The 19,430-nt window shown below is 35.6% G+C and overlaps 2 protein-coding genes across 3 annotated transcripts; one reads left to right on the top strand and one right to left on the bottom strand.

Moving 5' to 3' along the window:
• Positions 1-3,823: 3,823 nt before the first annotated feature.
• On the top strand, positions 3,824-8,454 carry LOC113707034 (protein SOSEKI 3). Of its 2 annotated transcripts, XM_027229191.2 has the most exons (7): positions 4,444-4,582; positions 4,711-5,343; positions 5,790-5,859; positions 5,957-6,072; positions 6,320-7,202; positions 7,614-7,916; positions 8,076-8,454. In XM_027229191.2, exons 2-7 carry the CDS (start codon positions 5,010-5,012, stop codon positions 8,140-8,142), a joined length of 1,773 nt encoding a protein of 590 aa, XP_027084992.1. In that variant the 5' UTR covers positions 4,444-4,582; positions 4,711-5,009; the 3' UTR covers positions 8,143-8,454. The 2 variants fall into 2 exon arrangements, with proteins under 2 accessions (XP_071914463.1, XP_027084992.1); XM_072058362.1 differs by lacking the exon at positions 4,711-5,343 and having other exon boundaries at positions 3,824-4,582.
• A 2,065-nt stretch (positions 8,455-10,519) lies between these two features.
• Positions 10,520-13,205, bottom strand: LOC113707024 (E3 ubiquitin-protein ligase RZFP34). Its single transcript, XM_027229183.2, has 13 exons — positions 13,066-13,205; positions 12,838-12,951; positions 12,629-12,716; positions 12,445-12,504; positions 12,230-12,262; positions 12,045-12,122; positions 11,908-11,951; positions 11,741-11,781; positions 11,558-11,640; positions 11,365-11,456; positions 11,173-11,242; positions 11,027-11,068; positions 10,520-10,919 (listed from the first exon to the last, which is right to left on the bottom strand). The coding sequence occupies exons 2-13, from the start codon at positions 12,930-12,932 to the stop codon at positions 10,752-10,754; spliced, it is 894 nt and encodes a 297-aa protein (XP_027084984.1). The 5' UTR covers positions 12,933-12,951; positions 13,066-13,205; the 3' UTR covers positions 10,520-10,751.
• Positions 13,206-19,430: the final 6,225 nt, after the last annotated feature.

The following is a 19,430-nucleotide window of genomic DNA, read 5'->3' as shown; positions in this document are numbered from 1 at the left end:
GTGACGTGGAAAGATAATTTGGTCAATTCACAAAACCATGTATATTGCACGTGCCAAAATCAACTCGAAAATGGATTATCCAACCCAATTGTAATGATACAATTTGAGAAATTGTAATAACACAAGAGGTGAACTAATTCAATTAGACATTCAAGGGAGTAACGTGAGAGAGAGGCATTTTAAATGAGTTTATTGGGAAAAAATGAGTTTAACTACTTTTATTGGATTTAACTCCTAAAGGAATTTAATTTAGAAAGTTTTGATGATATTCTCTTAACAACATTTGTTAAACTTTTTTTTTTACCTCACATAAACAACATCTAAAAAAATGACTATTATTTTGCTTATATCATAAACACATTTTTCAACATACCTTTTTTATATTCCCAACTGCCTTTTACATTTTACAAATATCAAATCATAAAAAGTACTACATTAATTATTTCAACTAATAAAGAAATAATTGTAAAGAAAAAAAATTATAAGCTTAATAAGACTATTAATTTTTTTTCCTAGTGGGGTAGGGGATGGAATTTAAGAAATAGGGAGGGACGGAACATCTAATTTTAATGGTTTCAATTTTAACCATTAGATTGATGTCTCATTGGTAAGACTGCTGCTTGTAAAAACCAAGTCATAATTAATTGTTATTTAACCAGCTTGAATATGTTAAGTAACTTTGCCAAACTTTGGTCCCGTTTGGTTTCTATTTTTTTGGAGTTTTTATAGAAAAAAATAATGTAGCGATTTGATGCATGCAAGATAAAAGAGTGATTAGCAAATGTGTTTACGAAAAAATAAAAAAATTTTAAAAGAAAATAGCTTTCCAAAATTTTAACCCTCGCACCCATTCATACACTTTTCTACTCCTACGTATCAAGTTCAGAATTCGAACTTTGAACTCGACGACGTTGGTCATTGGACCAATCCCAATGCATAATTTTACCAAACTTACAAAACAAGAAATAAGAAATAAAAACCGACCAAAACTTCTATAAGTATACTGATCATCACAAATAAGATAAAATCTGTTTTGACTTGCCAAACTTAGGTTATTTGCATGAGTTTCTTCATTGTTTTGTCTCATTTTTAAATTTAATAATTGATTTGACTCTTCTGAAGGTCTCTCCACAGTCTCCATGCACGGGGTTGATGGAACAGTTGTTGAATGAGAGCCATTCAAGTCATGTTGTTGATTGGAGTTCCAGAAAAAAAAAAAAAAAAACTCCAAATAAACGGAATAATTAATACACCACCAAATCAATAGTTATATCATATTCTACATGTTCTTTCCTTCTCGAACTAGCTTGCAACTGGTTTTGATACGTCAGGTTTCTTTACAGGGACTAGACTACAACTACTTGTATAGAGGAAGAAACTCCCAAGTTCCTGAGTACACAAATTTCGGATCCCACCAGTGATATTTGTGTTGTTGGTCATGATTATTCATTAGTTTCTTCATATCTTCTCTCCAATGCAGGTCGGTTGGTCAACTGAACATGCTCAATTCTTCAATGATAATTGTTGATGAAAAACTCACAAATTATGCAGAACGATCTGGAGCAGAAGGGCCTGCATTGATTGCTTATCATGAGAATCCACTTCACTTGGGCAGAGAGGGGGTGAGCATGAGAATGGCAGCTAATTTAGTTCCCTTCAAGGCTTCAACTACTTGGTCCACTAATATTGCTGCTGCATATGGAGGTTGAGAAACAGGGATTTCAAGAAAGTGTAGTAAACTTTTTTCATTCTTGTTATGATACTATTATAGTTCTTAAGCCTAAAAAAAGAAGAAGGAAGAGATTCAATTGCAAGTACCCGTTTGAATCATTAAGAAAGAAACTTAACGGAGGTTGATGATCACTCGTTAATACATCTGATTCGTAGTCATTATATATTATTAAAATGCATGCATATACATTTATAATATTTTTTAATTTAATTTCACCCTTTTAAAAAATGTACTATTATATGCGATCTATTTTGGCAGTGTCCACTATATAGCATTAGACAATCAAGCCATATCAGTGTGTTTGGACCGGAGATTATTTGCCCAAATTTATTTGTTTACATCACCATTACAACTTTCAATACATTTTTTTATCTTTTCAATTACTTTTTAATCTCACATACATCACATCATAAAAAGTGTTACAGTAAAAATATCTCAAATAATTTACAATCCAAACACACTTATTGTTTTTTTAATTTTTTTTTTCCAACCAGTAACCGACACACTACTCATTTTCCAAAATCAACTCTTGTAATTCCACCTTCACCTGTAGTTCACGGGCTTCCCATAGAAAATCCATCCTTATTTAGCCCGTGCAGTTTTTGCGGGGAGAGCACCCATCTCCATCTGGTAGGTCAAGACTTGTATAGGATTTAGGCTAATAATTGATGAGTCAACCAAAAAAAAAAAAAAAGAATCTTTACCCCTGAATTTTAAACAAACAAAACATTAAATTATTGAAGACATGACCTCGTGGAAATCTGCTCTTATTAAAATGTTTTGAAATTAACCAAGCAGACAAAAGAAGATTCGGCATTCCAAGAAATACAAAGTTAATTTAGTGTCAGTTAATAAGGGTTGATTTGGTTTCTTTCTCATGTTTGGTGTCCTTCTTCTTCATGCTTCGATTTGGCACCATAAATTACAAAGGAGAGTGACTAAACAATTGACCAAAAGAGAACAGGAGAACAGAATGGAATGTTGACTTGATTTGACTTGACTTTTTTTACGTTTTACTTCAATTACTACAGCCAGTGGTGACCAGCGGCCACAATATTACTTACTAAAGGAAAGCAAGTAGAAAGTAGCAAAGCAACATCAACACGAAAGTCATTTCATCACTCAAACCAAATGCAAACAAACATAATAAAACGCCAAAAAAAAAAAAGCACAGTAAAAGCCAAGCAGATCCCCCTGGAATCAGCCAAAATAGATCTCTCCCAAAAAGCCAAGGGAACAGCAATGAGGCCGAGCGTTATAAAGAGGGCTAACACTACTAGAAAAGGCCTAGGGCTCTTCTCTTGGGAGAGTATCGACAAGAGTGCATGCTGCGTAACACTACTTTTTTTTTAAATAAGTTGTACTAATTTATTGATAGATTAGCTGTACAGTTTTAAAACACAACAGTGATATTTGTTCATTTACTAAATAATGAGCTACCTGTAACAATAATGAAACACAGCATAATCGGTAACTAACTGTCATGTCATCGAGAGATTAAGACCGCGAATCATTAAAAAAAAAAGGACAAGTGAGAAATTATTATTGATCATTTACATGGCATGTTTTGTATCGTAGATCTTGCAAGTCCCGCATGATTTGGCGCATACCAGCCCATTTTCCCTTTTTGAGACATTACAATAAGAGCTTAAAAAGTTTCATAGATCCTAGCTAGTTTTCTTCTTTCAAATTTTGTAATTTCATAGCTAGATTGAGCTTTTAAATTCATAAACGCAAGTTGTAGTTGTGTTATTGTCACCATTATTAGAGCATCTATCTTGATTTTATTAAGTAACAAGGCAAATATCGAGCTAGATAATTTATCGACTATCATTAAAAAGAGATACTTATTTATTTTATGCACGTGTCGTGGAAAAAAGAGCTCGATGATTAGTCCAATTGAAAATAAAACCTCGGCTCTATTATTTTTTATTTTTTAACATAAATGAAAGTGTCCGAATTAAAAATCTCTCGCTTATATTCTTTTTTCGAACCATTCAATCATCTCTTCCCCTAGTCTTGGCTCTATTTGAACTCACTTGTTTCACTTCCAATTATCTATTCATTATTATTTTTATGTTTAGACAGAGAGATATCCAAAAAAAAAAAAAAAAAAAAAAAAAGAGGAGGAGGAGCAGAGCATGAGGAAAAGTGAAAAACGGAAGCTAGCTAGTAAATCTAGCTTTTGAAACCTTTTAGGACATGGCATGAATGAATAAAGATCTAGAAGTAGTAGGCTATACTCTATGGTAGTTGCAAAAAAGAAAAAGAAAAACGGGGGAAGGGAAGATAGAGTTTGAGAGTAGAAAGCAGAGTGAAAAAGATGGAGGTGAGATGGGACGGAGGGAGGATGGGGTGGTGGTGTTGGGGACCCTAGGGCTTTTGGGGTAGCTTTCCAGGGAGGCTACTGCCGTATCTCATCCGTCACTTTCAAGAGTGTTTTTCTCGAATCCATCTCTCTCTCACCATCCCTCATCCCTTTCTCCTTCTTCTCTCTCTCTGGCCCTCTGCTCTGTTGTTTCAGTTGCCATAACTCCACTCCCTCACTCTATCAGAATCAGAAACAGCAGTAAGAAGAAGGTAAGGTAGTCCAGTGAGTCAGTAGTGAATTCCATTTCTCAGCCATAAATTCATTTCTTTGTCCCGACGCTGCTACTCTGCAATATATACACCAGTATATGTATATCCTCTCTTTACACATTATTACTCTGTCTCTTACTGGCATTAATTCCACCCTTCCTTCCCTCGCCATTCCTCCTCTTCCACTCTGGCTTTCCTGCCGGCCCTCTCTCTCTCTCTCTCTCTCCGTTTTCTCTCTCACACACTCGCACAGTTGGAGCATCAAAGCAGGTATGTATTATGTATGTGCATATGAATATGTGTTTATAATCATTACATGCATATGATTTCATTAACCACGCGCATCTCACCCCTTTTTCCTTCTTTTTGCCCTTTTTCCCCTCTCTCGGCAAGCACAGAATAATTATAGGTTTATCGTATCGATAAAAAAAAAAGGAAAATTAATCTAGTACCACTACAGCGTTTTTTTTTTGTTTTTAATATTCTCTCAGTTGTGAGATCTACAACTATTTTTGTTTGCACTCTAAGCTAGTTGAGTTGCTATTTTGAAAGAAAATTCAATAGCTAAAAGCCCAAAAAAAAAAAAGAAAGAAAGAAGAAGGAGATAAGAGGAAGGACGTTGCTGAGAAATTTTTTTTATGGTTGTGGGATTTGAATGAGGAGCGATCATTGAGGTCATGAGCTAGGGTTTTGAGAGATGGAGGGGAGAGCCTTTATGAAGAAGCACTATAGCAATAATAACAATAGTAGCAGCAGCAGCTGTAGCAGTAGCAGGCAAGTGAACAACGGTTCCAGTGCCAGTCCTGAGAGAGCTAAGGTCTGGACGGAGAAGTCTCCCAAGTACCATTATCATCAACCCCGTCACCATAATCGCAATCAGAAACAGCACCAGCAAAACGGTAGTAACAATAATACTAGTAAAGGTGATTCAAGAGTGGCGGTGGTTTATTATCTATGTAGAAACCGCCAGCTGGAGCATCCTCATTTTATCGAAGTCCCCCTCTCTTCACCTGATGGCCTCTACCTTCGAGGTATCTTTTCTTCCTTGTGTTTTTCAAACGCGTTTGAGGAGTTCATAATCCAATTTGTTTGCTTAGTTCATAATCCAATCTTGTACTAGAAAAATTGCATGATCGAGAACACGCGTTTGAGAAGTATAATCGCTGTTGCTTTTACAATTAAAGCAAGTTGGGTGAAATCACGAGTCATAAGCTTCAGAGGACATTCCATCAGCCTTGCTCGTTTACGAATTGCATGATATGGTGAAATGAGAGGCATCGACAGACCAAAAAAATTTAACAATCCAAGACTAACAAAAATGGATTTATGCAGTTGACAAATTATTGCATAATAAGAAATTTTTATGTATACTGATAATATGCATGCGAGTATGTATGTTTGTTTGTTTCTTTATCAGTTAGAGATTGGATTCTTGTATGAAGTTCTGATTTTTTTTTCCTTTTACCCTGCTGAGTAGATGTAGTTGAGAGGCTAAATGTTTTACGAGGCCGACGCATGGCTTCGATGTATTCTTGGTCTTGCAAGAGGTCAGAACTTTTTCCGACTCTCCTCAATTTATTACAATTGAAGATTTCCTTTCTGTTTTTCTTGGTTTTGGATTTTGGATTGGTTTGTAAAATGCAGGGGCTACAAGAATGGCTTTGTGTGGCATGATCTCTGTGAAGATGACTTAATCCTTCCAGCACATGGTAACGAGTATGTTCTCAAAGGCTCGGAGCTCTTTGAAGATTCTAATTCAGGTACATCAAAATTGTGCCAGTGGTTGCAGGGCGGGTCAATTAGGAGCCAAAGTCATTTGGACCCTCCTTGATATTCATGTTTTTTACTTTTAGGACAACGTTAGTCTAGGTTAAAATGTAACTAATGGTTGGTTCTTCGAATTGTGGCAGTCTCTGTTCTTTTGAATCATCTTTTTTGGATTTTGCTCAATTTTGCTCATCACCTTTTCCCTTTTCACGAGTCTGTTTACATGCTTTCTGTTTTCAGGTCGGTTTACCCCTGCTGGAAACGTTAGATTGCAACTTCCAAAAGCACTACCAGAGCCGCCATCTTCTAGAAGCCAAGATGATTCTTCATCCTCTTCTAGCATGAATGAGAGAGCTACAAAACATTCTCAAGATGATGAGCTGTCTCCTCCAGTTCAGCGTCCAGGTTCATCGGCTGTATCCCCAGAGTCTAGTGTTGGGAAGAATTCCTCCTGGAATGGTTCTCTCAGCTTGGCAGAATACAAAGTTTACAAGAGTGATGGTCTAGCTGATGCCTCCACTCAGACTGATGAGAATGGAAACCGAGTTAATAAAGCTCGAGAGACTTGTACGCGAGGCGTTTCAACTGATGATGGGACATCAGAACCTGAAAGTGGTGCCACTCAACCACGGGATTCACAAGTAAAAGAAACCTCAGAGATCTGCAGGGACAGAGATTATGTTTCACCTCCTCCATCTTCATCGAGTGCATCATCTTCTGGTGCTAGGACTGATACCTTGGAATCCCTCATCAGAGCTGATGCAAGAAAATTCAACAGCTTTAGGATTCTTGAAGAGGAGGAGTTCCGAATGCCATCCAGTACAAAATTTAAGGCTTCAAATATGCTTATGCAACTGATCTCGTGTGGGTCAATTTCAGTAAAAGATCACAGCTTTGGCCTTATCCCAGCTTACAAGCCAAGGCTTACTGGCTCCAAGTTTCCTTCTCCTTTCTTCTCGTCATCCTTCATGTTGGGAGAGCTTGATTGCCTTACAGAGAATCCAAGGTTCATTGGTCTGAGGCTGGAAGATAAGGAATACTTCAGTGGCAGCTTGATTGAGACTAATGCTCGGAAGGAAGGAGTAGCTACCTTAAAACGATCTTCTTCATATAATGCTGACAGGTCAGGCCAATCTCTGTTGTAGGTATTGCTGCATTGGTTATTTCTTTGCCTTGCATAAAAAATGGTAAGATGAAATAAAGAGTGGAACCATGTTATCTACCTAAGCCTGTTACATGCACCGATGCTTAAGCTGTAGTTTTCTGAAATCATGTAATGATAGTGATTTGACTGAAACAATGAATTATCCTTCAATTTCTCTCAAGTACCGCACAATGGAGTAGCATAATTCAATGTCTGTGTTTATTTTGTTGATTCTTATGCTTAATTGTTTCTTCTCCTTCAAAGATTAGGTAATACTGCTTACCAAAAGGAAAACAGAAAAAATATAGCAAGTGGTAAAATTTTATTGTGGTTGCCTTGTGTTGCTTTGCACTTTTTACGTATGTTGAGAAAGAGTACTGGAAACTGCAGGAGCAATAAACAATTTGATTTAGAGGAGGACAAAGAAGAGACAAGTACGACGCAATCAAAGTGCATCCCACGATCAATCAAGGCTTCTTTGTCTAAGCAACCAAGAAGTGAATCAATGAGATCTCCTCTTTCAGATGGACCTAGGATCTCGTCTGATGGAGTGGAGAGTTCACGAAGTATTTCGTCTAATGTATCAAATGGAGGAAGTAAGAGACACACAGAACCTTCTTCTGGGAATAACCAATCAAGACGAACAGATTCCTTCAGAGGCGAGAAGGAAAATGTAATCAAAATTGAAGAAAGTTAAGTTTTGATTTTGAGTTTCTCAGAATAGGCACTCTAGTTTAAAACACAGTTTTTGTTGCTTGTCATTGCTGCCCCCTGCCCGCCCTTCTCCTTTTCTTTATCTGTTTGTGCGTGTGTTCATCTGAATTGATGGGCTTTACTAAAATGTTTCAACAGGCTTGCTTCAGGAGCTCGGGTTATAATACAATCAGAGGCACCTCCAGATGGTCGAAGTGACTTGTAACCATTATCTTGAAGGTTGAGAAATTGAGAGTTATAGTCACCTATGTGGATTTTTACGTCTTTTGCTCTTGCAAGTGAATAGCATGTTCTGAAAATCTGCACTTCAGAAAGTGCAGAGCAATCAGGTCACTAGCTGTCCAGAAAATTTTGATGTAAAGTTAGCTGTAGACTTGGGGAATTCTCAAGTTCTATGGGTCCGGGAGAGCTTTCAGGTACAATGCTGTATGAGAAGGTAGTGAGTGTTTCACGGAGAATTCGGTTTAAATTGTCGCAGCTTCTGCTTTTGTAATGTGTATATGTGTTGCTTTTATTTTGCGCTGGGAGCAAAGATTCTTCTTCTGTAGGTCATCTAGCTCGTCTTAGTTAAAGATTTCACTTCATTTAATGCTATTGTCGGTGAAATTACCAATGTTCCATTTAACTCATGCTAGTTAATTTAGGTCTAAAATGGGTAACCTAAGCATTAATCTCCAATTCTCCAAAATTTTAAAAAAACAATAAAGATTTCAGGAGCGTTTTTGTTGGGAGGCAGAATGCATTTGGGAAATTGATTGGGCATTTCCCAAGTTAAAAGAAGGCAACTTTGAAACCAATGCATTAATGCAGCACATTCTTCAAGGAGCAAGGGATCCCTGCAAATTGGAAACTTGGGATGCCTGGACTTTCTAGTATTTGACTAAATCACCTTATTATTTTCTCCTCTCCAAGGTCAATGCTGCCTTTACGTCTAAAGATTGATGCCTCGAGGCCTTAAATGGTGTAAAAGGTAATATTAATAATTGAATGCTACAGGAAAATGATGGCGGATAGCATTCCCTCCCATGTTCTCAGCTCTTCCCCAATGGAATTGCAGTCAACTCGAATTCTTAAGGCCTTGCTTGGATTGCTGTTTTCTGTAGAAAAATTTCGTCATTTTCCGTGAACACATTTCCCTATTATCTTTTTTCCTCACATACATCAAATCGCTACAGTAATTTTTCCATGAAAAATGACGGAAAATGCAATCCAAACGGGACCTAAGATTTTCATAAACAAATAGCAATACGCAGATTATATTATGATTAAAGGCTCGTAATCAGTGTTTTATTTTTCCAACAGAATTGAATTCATTTTATAAAAGCAATTAGGGTGCTCGAAACATGGGATAAAAAAAAAAATCCGGTCTTGTATAAATGCCAAAAGATTTCTTCTCTAAGTTGATAGGATTCTGCAATGTCTTGATCGAGGATTTCTTGAAATAATTGAATGGTGCTAGAAAGAGCAAAACAATGTGTAGATTCAGTTCAAATGCAAGCATTTTCTTTAATCCTTGAAACAAGTAGCAAAATTGCAATTCGGCAGAAAACAAAGAGAATTGTCAAATTGCAATTGCTTAATAACCAACAAGTCAATTGACAAATAATAATAATACTAACCAAGAAGTTCATGTAATTCAAGACCTCTTCATTGGTTGTAGTGGTAATTGAGGCTATTAGTGGTTAATAACTTTAGTTAACCACTAATAAGCTTTAAGCTTTATAAATCCAATAGGATTTGCAGAAGCCGAACGGGGTGAGTAATGCAACAGCAGCCAATGCAGCCACATCAATCGTTTTTTTTTTCAAGAAAGAGGAATTTCATTGAATAGGAGACCACTCTTTCAAATTAAAGCAGCCTGCACAAAGGCACTTTATTTACATGTGCAAACAACCAACCAAATTGAAGTGGAATATCCCGAAAAGGGAGATTGGGCTCTGGGGCATTCAATGGGCTGTTTTACTTGCATTGCCCTTTCCTCTGGAATCGCATTCTACTGAATTTCTTTTGCTTTGTCCTACTTTTTGGTACTAAAAGCGAAGAAAAGTTCAGAATTTAGCACTTTCTAAGTTGTTTGCATAAGCATGGCAGGCTGTCACTTATTTTGAATCTTGTTTGCTGACTACTTATAGTTACTGTCAATTAATACTATGTTCTGGACCAATCTCAAAGCAATGCTGATTTTTGGGGTCTTTTTATTTTTATCCCTTTTTCAGTTTTTGTCTTTCTTTTTTTTTTGAGGAAAATTTTGGGATCTTGATGTGCTGCCAAAAAATAGTTTTGACATAGGGAAGACTAAGCACAAGGAACTTCTCGTAATCCATCCCAATGAATTGGGGCGTTAGGGTCATTTGGGCTCCTGAAGCTCTGGGCACAAGGCCTAGTCAGCTGAGCTAGTTTGCTTTTGCGGTTTTGCCAATGGGTTTCTCTCAGAAAGCCAGTCGATTGCATTGTTGTTTTAGATTGAAATTAATAAGATTGATAAGGCTCTGGCTCTCCCTGCTTTGTAAGAATCTTTCCTAGTTTCAAGCCAGTAAGAAAAGAAATGATAAATCAACTTTCAAAGAAATGGCATCCAGGAATTGAAACATCAGCTGGTTAGCTAGGTTCTCTGCCCAGCTACCCCTTACAAGACTGACAAACTTCTTGAACCAATTAATCAATTATTCCTTTAGAACATGCATAAGTTCTAGCTTAGATACATTATTTCCTTGATCCCCCAAAAGTTCTTTGGGGTACTACTACTTTTCTAGCCGTATCTATGGATGGAGCCACCGGTATCATCTAAAAGCTGCCTTGTCTAAACCAGAAGTGTCATCTGACTGCCTCGGCAATTCTATGGCCAGAGGATGATGAGCACGAAGATGCAGGGCCTCCTTGGATCTGTCTAGTGTTATAAGACTTGCATCTTAAGCATTTGTGTGCCAAAATGTGAAAATGCACTTCAGCAATTGCACCACAGTCATTGCAGAGGATCCACACCTACAATACACATATTTCCCAGAATATGAATACTAGGATTCAGTTTCCAATAGTACTAAATTTAACTTCTTGCATGTTATCTTTATCTAGGAAACAAAGAGCCTTACCATCTTGTCCTTATACATCTCAGGCATTTGAGTTGCATCAACCTGAGATCACAAATTTAGTAGAAAGTTTTAGTGTAATCAACCTTGTATTACCAACAAGTATTTATTGGGAAAATGGGTGAGAAAGAAGGAACATGGAGACATACTTCTTGGTCGATCATTCCCCACAAGTTTGACAGATCACAGATGGATTTTGAGCACACGGGACATGAGTACCTAGAGGAACATGAAGTAAATGAATCCGGTTACCTTAAGAGTTGCAATTATTAGCAGAAATACAGAAGTAAAAGTCTCAATGTTCGGTGAGCAGAGGATTGGTGTGGTTACAAATTTCTTACCGGCTGTGATGCTCCATCTTTTGCACGCAGTCCAAATGTATCGTGTGCCCGCACGGTAAAACAGTTATATCTTTTGTTGTATCAAATAAATACTGCAAATTGCAATCAAACGTTGAGTAACTAAACAAAGAACATTGGAGGTTTTGAAAATCATCTTTGAGAGTTTCGTTCTTCTGAAGTCGTAATAGTATACCTCAAGACAGACTGGACAGTTGTGGTGCATTGCCCTTTCAACACAATTATGTGCATCCTTAATCAATTTTGAGTAGCAACATCCTGGACATAAATTGTACAAAATGTCAAAAGTTGTGCAACGAAAAGGACAAAATGGAAACTTAGCTAACAATGGGAACATGAAAACTAGTAATTGTCATACCACACTTGTTACAATGAAAGAAGTTTTCTTTGCCTCCAGTTCTGTGAAGAAAATTATTTGGCAATGAATTAGGGGATATTCAACTAGAGAGTATAAGATTATACTGAACATAGTATACATGTAGCATAAATAGGAAAAAGAAACATGTACAGGTCACACGAGTGTACCTGCATATCCCACATTCATGACAGTGGTATTGTTTCTTGGAGACCTATATGTATCCAGGAAAATGTCAATGAAACAACAATAATGCGAATTGGAAAAGATTGTACAAATCAAACGAGAGGAACATTACGAAACTTACATCATCATCAAAGAATTTGCACTTCTGACAAAAGTATTTGCCCATGCAAACCCCACAACTTTGGCATATTTGTTGAACCTAATAAGTGGATGCCACAAACAGTCAATAAGTGCCTCAAATATGCTACAACCAATACTAAATATTGTATTTAAGTTCCACATGGTAGAATGCTTTCTAATACTCACATTTTGTTCTGTGCCACACAGGGAACATATAACCTGCAACTCACATAAAGAGAGACATTAGGGGAAAAGAAAAAAAGGGAAAATGCAAGCAAGAAATTTCCCCAGAAACCAACGGGAGGACATTACAAGCAAGTTCAATGAATATAGATATTGAATACAGCTCCTATGTAAAGTATAACAGAGAAGCTTGATATGTTTGAACAGAAGGAACTCACAGTTTTAACTTCATGCCGAGGAAGGTCATGCCTATGAAGGGGATCAACCTCCAGAGAGTTCTGCCCCCAATTACAGTTGTATCAAAACAAAAGGCAAAGTATCAATCAGCTTGGGAAACCATCAGATATTGTAATTCGTGGGCATAAAAAAGAAACAGCAATAGAGAACAGGGTCACACTATACCTTAGCTTCGTTATGACAATGCCTGCAATTAAAGATCTCATTACAACATGGGGCTCTAATCTTGCATCTCCTACTGTAATGTTTGCACCTAAAACAAATCCCCATACAACAGATTACGCAAGCAAATATGCTGAAAAGTTACAAAGAGTGGCAAGAAGAAAAGGGCTTAAATGAAATCCGATCAAGAAAGAGAGGAAATTGAGAATTACCCGTGATCTCCAGAACCAAGATCCCTCAAATTCTCATCTTTCCCAGCAAATTCAGGCCCCGGTAAAATTGATAGAGACAGAACTTCACTCCCCATTGTCAAGAACTTCACTCCCCTGCACAACCGAATCCAGTGTAATACAGTCGAAAAAAAAAGAGGATAAGATGATACAAATTTCCACGGTATTATCAATTACTATTACGCATTTATCAACCTTTCTTCACTTTACCTTACAAACTGTCGAATCAGTGGCGACTTTGCGGGTTGGGTTTTGCGCTTCAAAAGTTGAAATGGAAAGATGGGGTGAGCAGTGATTAATTAGTAAGTTCGTTAGAGGGATGGTGCCTGGACGAATGGCGGGCAGGAAAGGTATTTATAATCATGGGGGCGGGAAAACGACGGCTCTGGCTACCCTTTTCGGATGACACCATTTCGATAAGGCCCACGTTGTTTTCGGTTTCTTTTCCCCTCCTTTATCGGTGGATGTAAGAATCTAAACCGACGAAACTGCTACCGGACAACCGTAAATGGATAACTCGTTGGATACAGAAGAATTTCCCACATCCGACCACCATTCAGTATCCAGAGCGCGTGGAGCTTAGTAAATTCTAGCACTTTAAGAATCTCAATCCCCTTCTCTTTTTTTCTCTCTTTTCTCGAAAATAACTAGTACTAGTATAAAGTGCGTCTGTGATATTTTATGGATGACGTATAAAAGTTCAACCTTTATCCAATTTCACTCGTGTAATCCACATATGTTTAATTTTGCCTCTTTTTTTTCGTACATATATTATTTTCATTTTCATTTTGTAATCGTGACTTCTTAAAATTATGTAGAGATGGGTTGTGTTTTTGTTACCTATCTTTGCAATATATAGAATTAAAACCAAAAATAATTTTATATGCTGTTGACATTGCACTCGACCTGATGATCAAGTAAGTAAAATTTGATCCCAACCTGAGTTTCAATAATTTTTTAGCTTAAAATTACTATGTTATCCATATATATTCATTTTTTATGTACGAAAAATGTTGGATTCTATTTTTTTAGTGATAAAATGAATATAGATTGAGTCATAAAAAATCGATATGGTTCGGGTTAATCTTATTCTTTTAAGAACAAAAATGAATATGAATCAGATCATTTGATTTACTATGAGTGGAATCTAATATTTTTGGTAATAAAAAAATGATCATTTGTAGTCATATGATGGATTTAATTCAGGATAAAATTTAGTTGAAACCTTAGATTGAATCCAAATTTTACTGATTTAATTTTATAAAAAATATAAAATTATCACTTTAAAAGTGAAGGACGAAAAAATTTATTTACAAAATATAAGAGATATTTAGAACGATTTTTCCATCGATAATTGTCAAAAACATTTTCTTTTCTAGATTCAGATAAGGAACTTCTTTCACTGTAAAGGAACAAGCTAGGACCATAGAGTTTTCCTATCCTATTTTCATAATCGATATTTTGTTCTCTGCTGTGATACAATTCACCGAGTTTATCCCACGCGCCACTGTGTTTGGCTATAAAATGACGGTTTTAGCCTATAATGTTTCAAGATTTGCAACTGACCACCCTCGAAATGGATAGGCATCCATTTGAAGAGTGATCAGGTTCCACGTCATTTTTAGCTTTTTTTTTGAAAGATAATCTTCGTCAGCTCCATTGCTTTCCAACTCATTGCACGAATTTTCCAGTTTTCATGGTGAAGGAAGAATCTGGATAATGGAAAATTCATTCTCTTGATCTAGTGTATCAAATTTGACTGTCGACAAGTTACATTGGACAGACCATAACATATACTACGGTACTTGCTTTTACTAGACTCTGATATGCAATAGTACGTTAATGGTGTAAAAGACTGTTTAATAATTTAATTTATCACTTAAATTTAATGAATTTAGATATTAATATTTTCAGATGTTTTTAATAATAAAAAATTGAACATCTGAATTAATTAAGTGACATTAAATTCTCTACGTTAAACTTGCTTTAAAAAATAAGTAGTGAGTTATTTACTTATAACTTAACATGAAATATGTTCAAATATATTAAATTCTAGTATTTAACAATTGAATAAGTTAATGAATTCAGATTTCAGATTTCAATTTTCATAAAACCAAGCTACACACATACCTCTTTTTTTTTTTTTGGTTTAAATGCTCAAATTATGTGGTGGGATCTTTTTCTTCACTACAAAAGTTAGAAGTGCAAAGGCACGGAAAAAAACAAGAACAGCAAAACAAAAGCTGGATTAGCAGACAAAGATGAGTGGTCATGACTCATGAGAGGAGGTGTAAATCATTTGGATCACGACCACAAGTGGCTTTACAGGTGGATTATGGCGTGGCTACTTTATTTGTGCTGTGTCCACTGTTGCTTCCAGATAAGGATGGATGGATAAGCTATGCCAGTTTGCGTGGAAATTTTGATATTCATATCTCTGAAACATGAGTAGATGGGCTGATAAGCAGGTAACAAATAGCCAACAAAATTCTGATAGGTAGCCAGCTATTTTCGGGCATCTATCTACCCCTTGGTACAAAATTATATGGGAGAATGTTAGGATGTAAATGTTGAAGTATTATCTGCTAGCCAACAGCTGCGAAATTTGCAATTCCTGTATAGCTATAAAACTCTCTTTTTAGATTGGAAAAGCGATACTTTATCTTTTTATAGCTCATTTAGGTAAGAAGTTAATTGCTTTAAAGTTCCTAAATAATAATAGAGTTTCACTTATCACTAAAGTTTAGTCAAAATATTATTATTATTGTCCAAATATGAAACGGGGGAAGGGCTTATTCTTGGAACAAAATTTCCACTTTGAAGAGTTTAATTGGGACTTAATCAATTTCAATATCCGAATTGACACTTTGGCCTATTTTGAAGGGCCAAACTGAAATTCATCTTAAAACCAATATTGTCTTTTAAGTGAACATAGATACTAAAATATCTCAGAATATAAGATGATTTACATTTAATTGCTTTAAAGTTCCTAAAAAATAATAGGGTTTCACTTATCACTAAAGTTTAGTCAAACATTATTGTTCAAAAATGAGATGAGGGGAGGGATTATTCTTGGAAAAAAAACTTGCACTTTGAAAGGTTTAATTGGAACTCAATCAATTTCAATGGCTGAATTCACATTTTGGTCTACTTTGAAGGACCAAATTGAAATTCACCTTAGAAACAATGCCATTTATATTGATTTATGGATTATTATCATTTTACCCCCTTAAACTATATCACTACTCTCAGTTTATCCCTTAACATTATCTTTTAGTCACTTTACCCCCACAAGTAATTCAACTTAATATGTTAAGAAATTTTGGACAAAAATACCCTTTTATTTTATAGCATTACTACATTGTTATTATCACTTTATTCGTTTAGATTATAGTGATACAATCACTTTAGTTCATGATATTATTTTCTAGGCATTTTAACTCATCGTTAATCTAACTGGGATGGTCAAAAAATTTTAAATATATTTACCCTTTTTTATATATAATTAAAAATAAAAAAGTTGGAATGGTTATTCTTCCTTTTTTTTTCACTTTAAGAGATCGAAAAATATAAAAATAAAAGGGTTTTCTCAATTTTTTTTTTTTTTTTTTACTGTCCAACTCAATCCTTCTTCTCAAAATGAGTGTCATTTAAGTAAACATAAATATTAAAATATCTAAAAATATAAGATGATTTAAAAATTTAATTTCCTGCAGAACCAACAACCCTTATAAAATATCCTTTCATATTGATTTATTCTCTTAAGCATTCTGAAGACGCCACTAGCTTCATTACTTCTCTGTAATATAAATTTTCAATAATTAGCTTAGTTTAGTATCATTAATTATGAGCCACCTCGACGTGCACAAGCTCAGCCCGTGGAAGCACAAGATTTAGCAATGTCTAGCATGACTAATTACTTAAAAATCTTGGTTTCGAACGTGCTATGTTTGACCCATGGATGTGTTGCCCACAATCACCTTGTGCTGGCCATTGGATAAGATGATGACCGTAATATGTTATTTTCGATATGTGAATCTTGTTTCCTAGAAAGCTTATTGAAGTGAAATTACGTATTAAGCTTGCAGTAGAATATTGTAGTTAGGTGCAATTCGAAATATACAATTCATTCATGAGAGCAGAAAGAGAAGGATTACTTGTGTGTGTGATGTATATATACATATATATATATATATGGTTCTTGGAGAGTCTAAACTAGCCTAAAATCCATTGGTACCCCCACAATATATATATATCATTTCTAATCTGATCTCTGTGGTCATCTGGTGGCTATGAATAAAGGATTACTTCTATTTTAACCAAAAAAACAAATTAATTAGTTGTTAATGGTACCCAAACTTGATTTGTGTCACTTAATTATCTAGACTACTAATTTGTATCTCATTGATCCTGTAACTAGAGTGTTGATGAACGATTGAGGAACATTTTATCTGGCCGCAAGGAGCTAAACGAGGAAAACATTCACAGTACTCCTAAATTGCTAATGAATCGCGATCAGTACTGTATCTAGTTGTCGCACTCGCATGCATGAGACAGAAGGGATTGCTTGATTTCCAGAATTCCCATACTATATATTTAGTTTAAAGATAGACTGGAAGCCCCTAAATAATCTTTTGAAAAGATGAACTACTTGTGGAATTTTACTGAGCTTTCTAAGGTTGACTTAATTTATCATTTGAATCATTCCTGATACCCGCTAGCGTGATAATAATTGGGCTTCATATGAGGCAGCTTCAAAACTTGCTGTTTCTAGTTGATGCTACAACTTAAAACATCTCGAATGACATATTCCAACAGCCTAAACGTTCAAACGAGTTCATCGTCAGTAATTCAAAATCAAAACTTGCTGCAGATATCTTAAATAGCAAAAGATGCTGTCCTTAGAGGGCTCTAGTTGCATACTCTAATATGAAAAAGGATTTGATCTCATGCTTTAGGGAGGTTACTGTATATCTTGTGTATCGCTAATGTAATCAAGCTGCTAGCTTTATGGCTAGTTTAATAGATAAAGTTATTTTTGAGTTAAACCTCCCCTTGATCTTCTTACAATACAATTGTAGAGGAAGATGAGAGGGCGAAGTTGACGGTAAAGAGTGTAAACTCATCCATACATTATTGTTTCCAGAAAAAGGAAAAACTGCGTTATGAAATTTCTGCAAGAAATATGTGGGATGGCACAGCATTTTCTGCTTTTAACATTATAAACCCCAGTTATAATTAAGCTTTATTATATGAATGTTTGTTTGGTGAAAGAGACCCAAGTTTGGTTTAAGAAAGTAGATAGTTATTCGAGAATGATCAATTGCTCCTTGTTAAAGGAAGTAAGGCAATGTAGTTACGTGCAAAAGAAACTGCAATGCAAGTAAGGTATGTTCTTTCCATCGCTGCTGCGTGCTAAATGGCCTGCACTTGGTTTCTTGAATTGATTAATGTTTTTAGATCCTAAACCTCAACTTGACGAAGACAACCAAGTACGAAGAATTCGACAACATTCATATCATTCTCGTTTCACAGAATTGAGCATATTTTACTTAAGATCGAAAGAAACAAAACTGAGAGGCTAATTTTTATCTTATTTGGTATACTGATTATGTTTCTTCTATTTTCCCTGAAACAAATAACGAAAAAAACAATCAAATTAGGTGCTGTATGACAAGTGCCAGCAGTAAAGGCACAGCAATTGAGTTGATGACAATATTATCAAATTGCTAAATCCTGAGACAACAGAACGGTTAGAGTTAGAGCATCCCAGTCAAGGATTAGAAATATGGAACCAAATTTTTACTTTTTGCTGGATATTAAATGGGGTCGTTATTATTTGTATTAATTGTTACACTTGCAAAAGGACACCACTAGCTTGACTTCTTTGAGATGCTACAAAAGTAAACTTCTTGAAAGTGACAAGATTTCAGTTCTTAAATTCGGTGGCTTTCCTCAGGTTGTTACTGGTAACCTATTGTTGGAGCCTGGAGGTAGGAAAAGAAAGGAAAAAGGAAGAAGAAGAAGAAGAAGAAGAATAGGCGATTGGAATCTGCAAGACTATTTGATTCTCTTGCTCAAGTGGTTATTCTGCAATATAAGTTGTTGGTTTCAGCATGACGACTTGTATATATGAATGATGATGCTGAAAAATCATTATTCTCAAACTGCTTTCTTCTTTCTTTAAGAACAAAGCAATGAGGCCAATCATTTCCAAACAACAAAAATATATAGTTGGAACTACAAATTGCAGTTGATAACCTAATATTTCTTCCCTTAGATCATCAGCTCAGGAACAGAAAAAACTAGTAACTAGTCAAATACATGAAACCGTCAACTGGACTTTAGCTACATTATCTTTTTCATGAACTTGTCAGCTGTTTGAAACTAATGTTTAAAAACTGTGGATTACCTTAACAACAGAAACCACAGGAATGATTCCGTTCACACGAAGAGTTTTAATAAAATTCTAGAAAACAAATAAAATTTGGTAGAAAAACTAAATATAAACTCCCAGCGTTAAGGGCCATGTAACATTGACAATGGAGGGGACTGCTGATATCTTGGGGCTTGGA

The sequence above is a fragment of the Coffea arabica genome, chromosome 1e (assembly GCF_036785885.1).
Source record: "Coffea arabica cultivar ET-39 chromosome 1e, Coffea Arabica ET-39 HiFi, whole genome shotgun sequence".
Taxonomy (NCBI): domain Eukaryota; kingdom Viridiplantae; phylum Streptophyta; class Magnoliopsida; order Gentianales; family Rubiaceae; genus Coffea; species Coffea arabica.
This window is presented reverse-complemented; position numbering and strand designations above follow the sequence as displayed.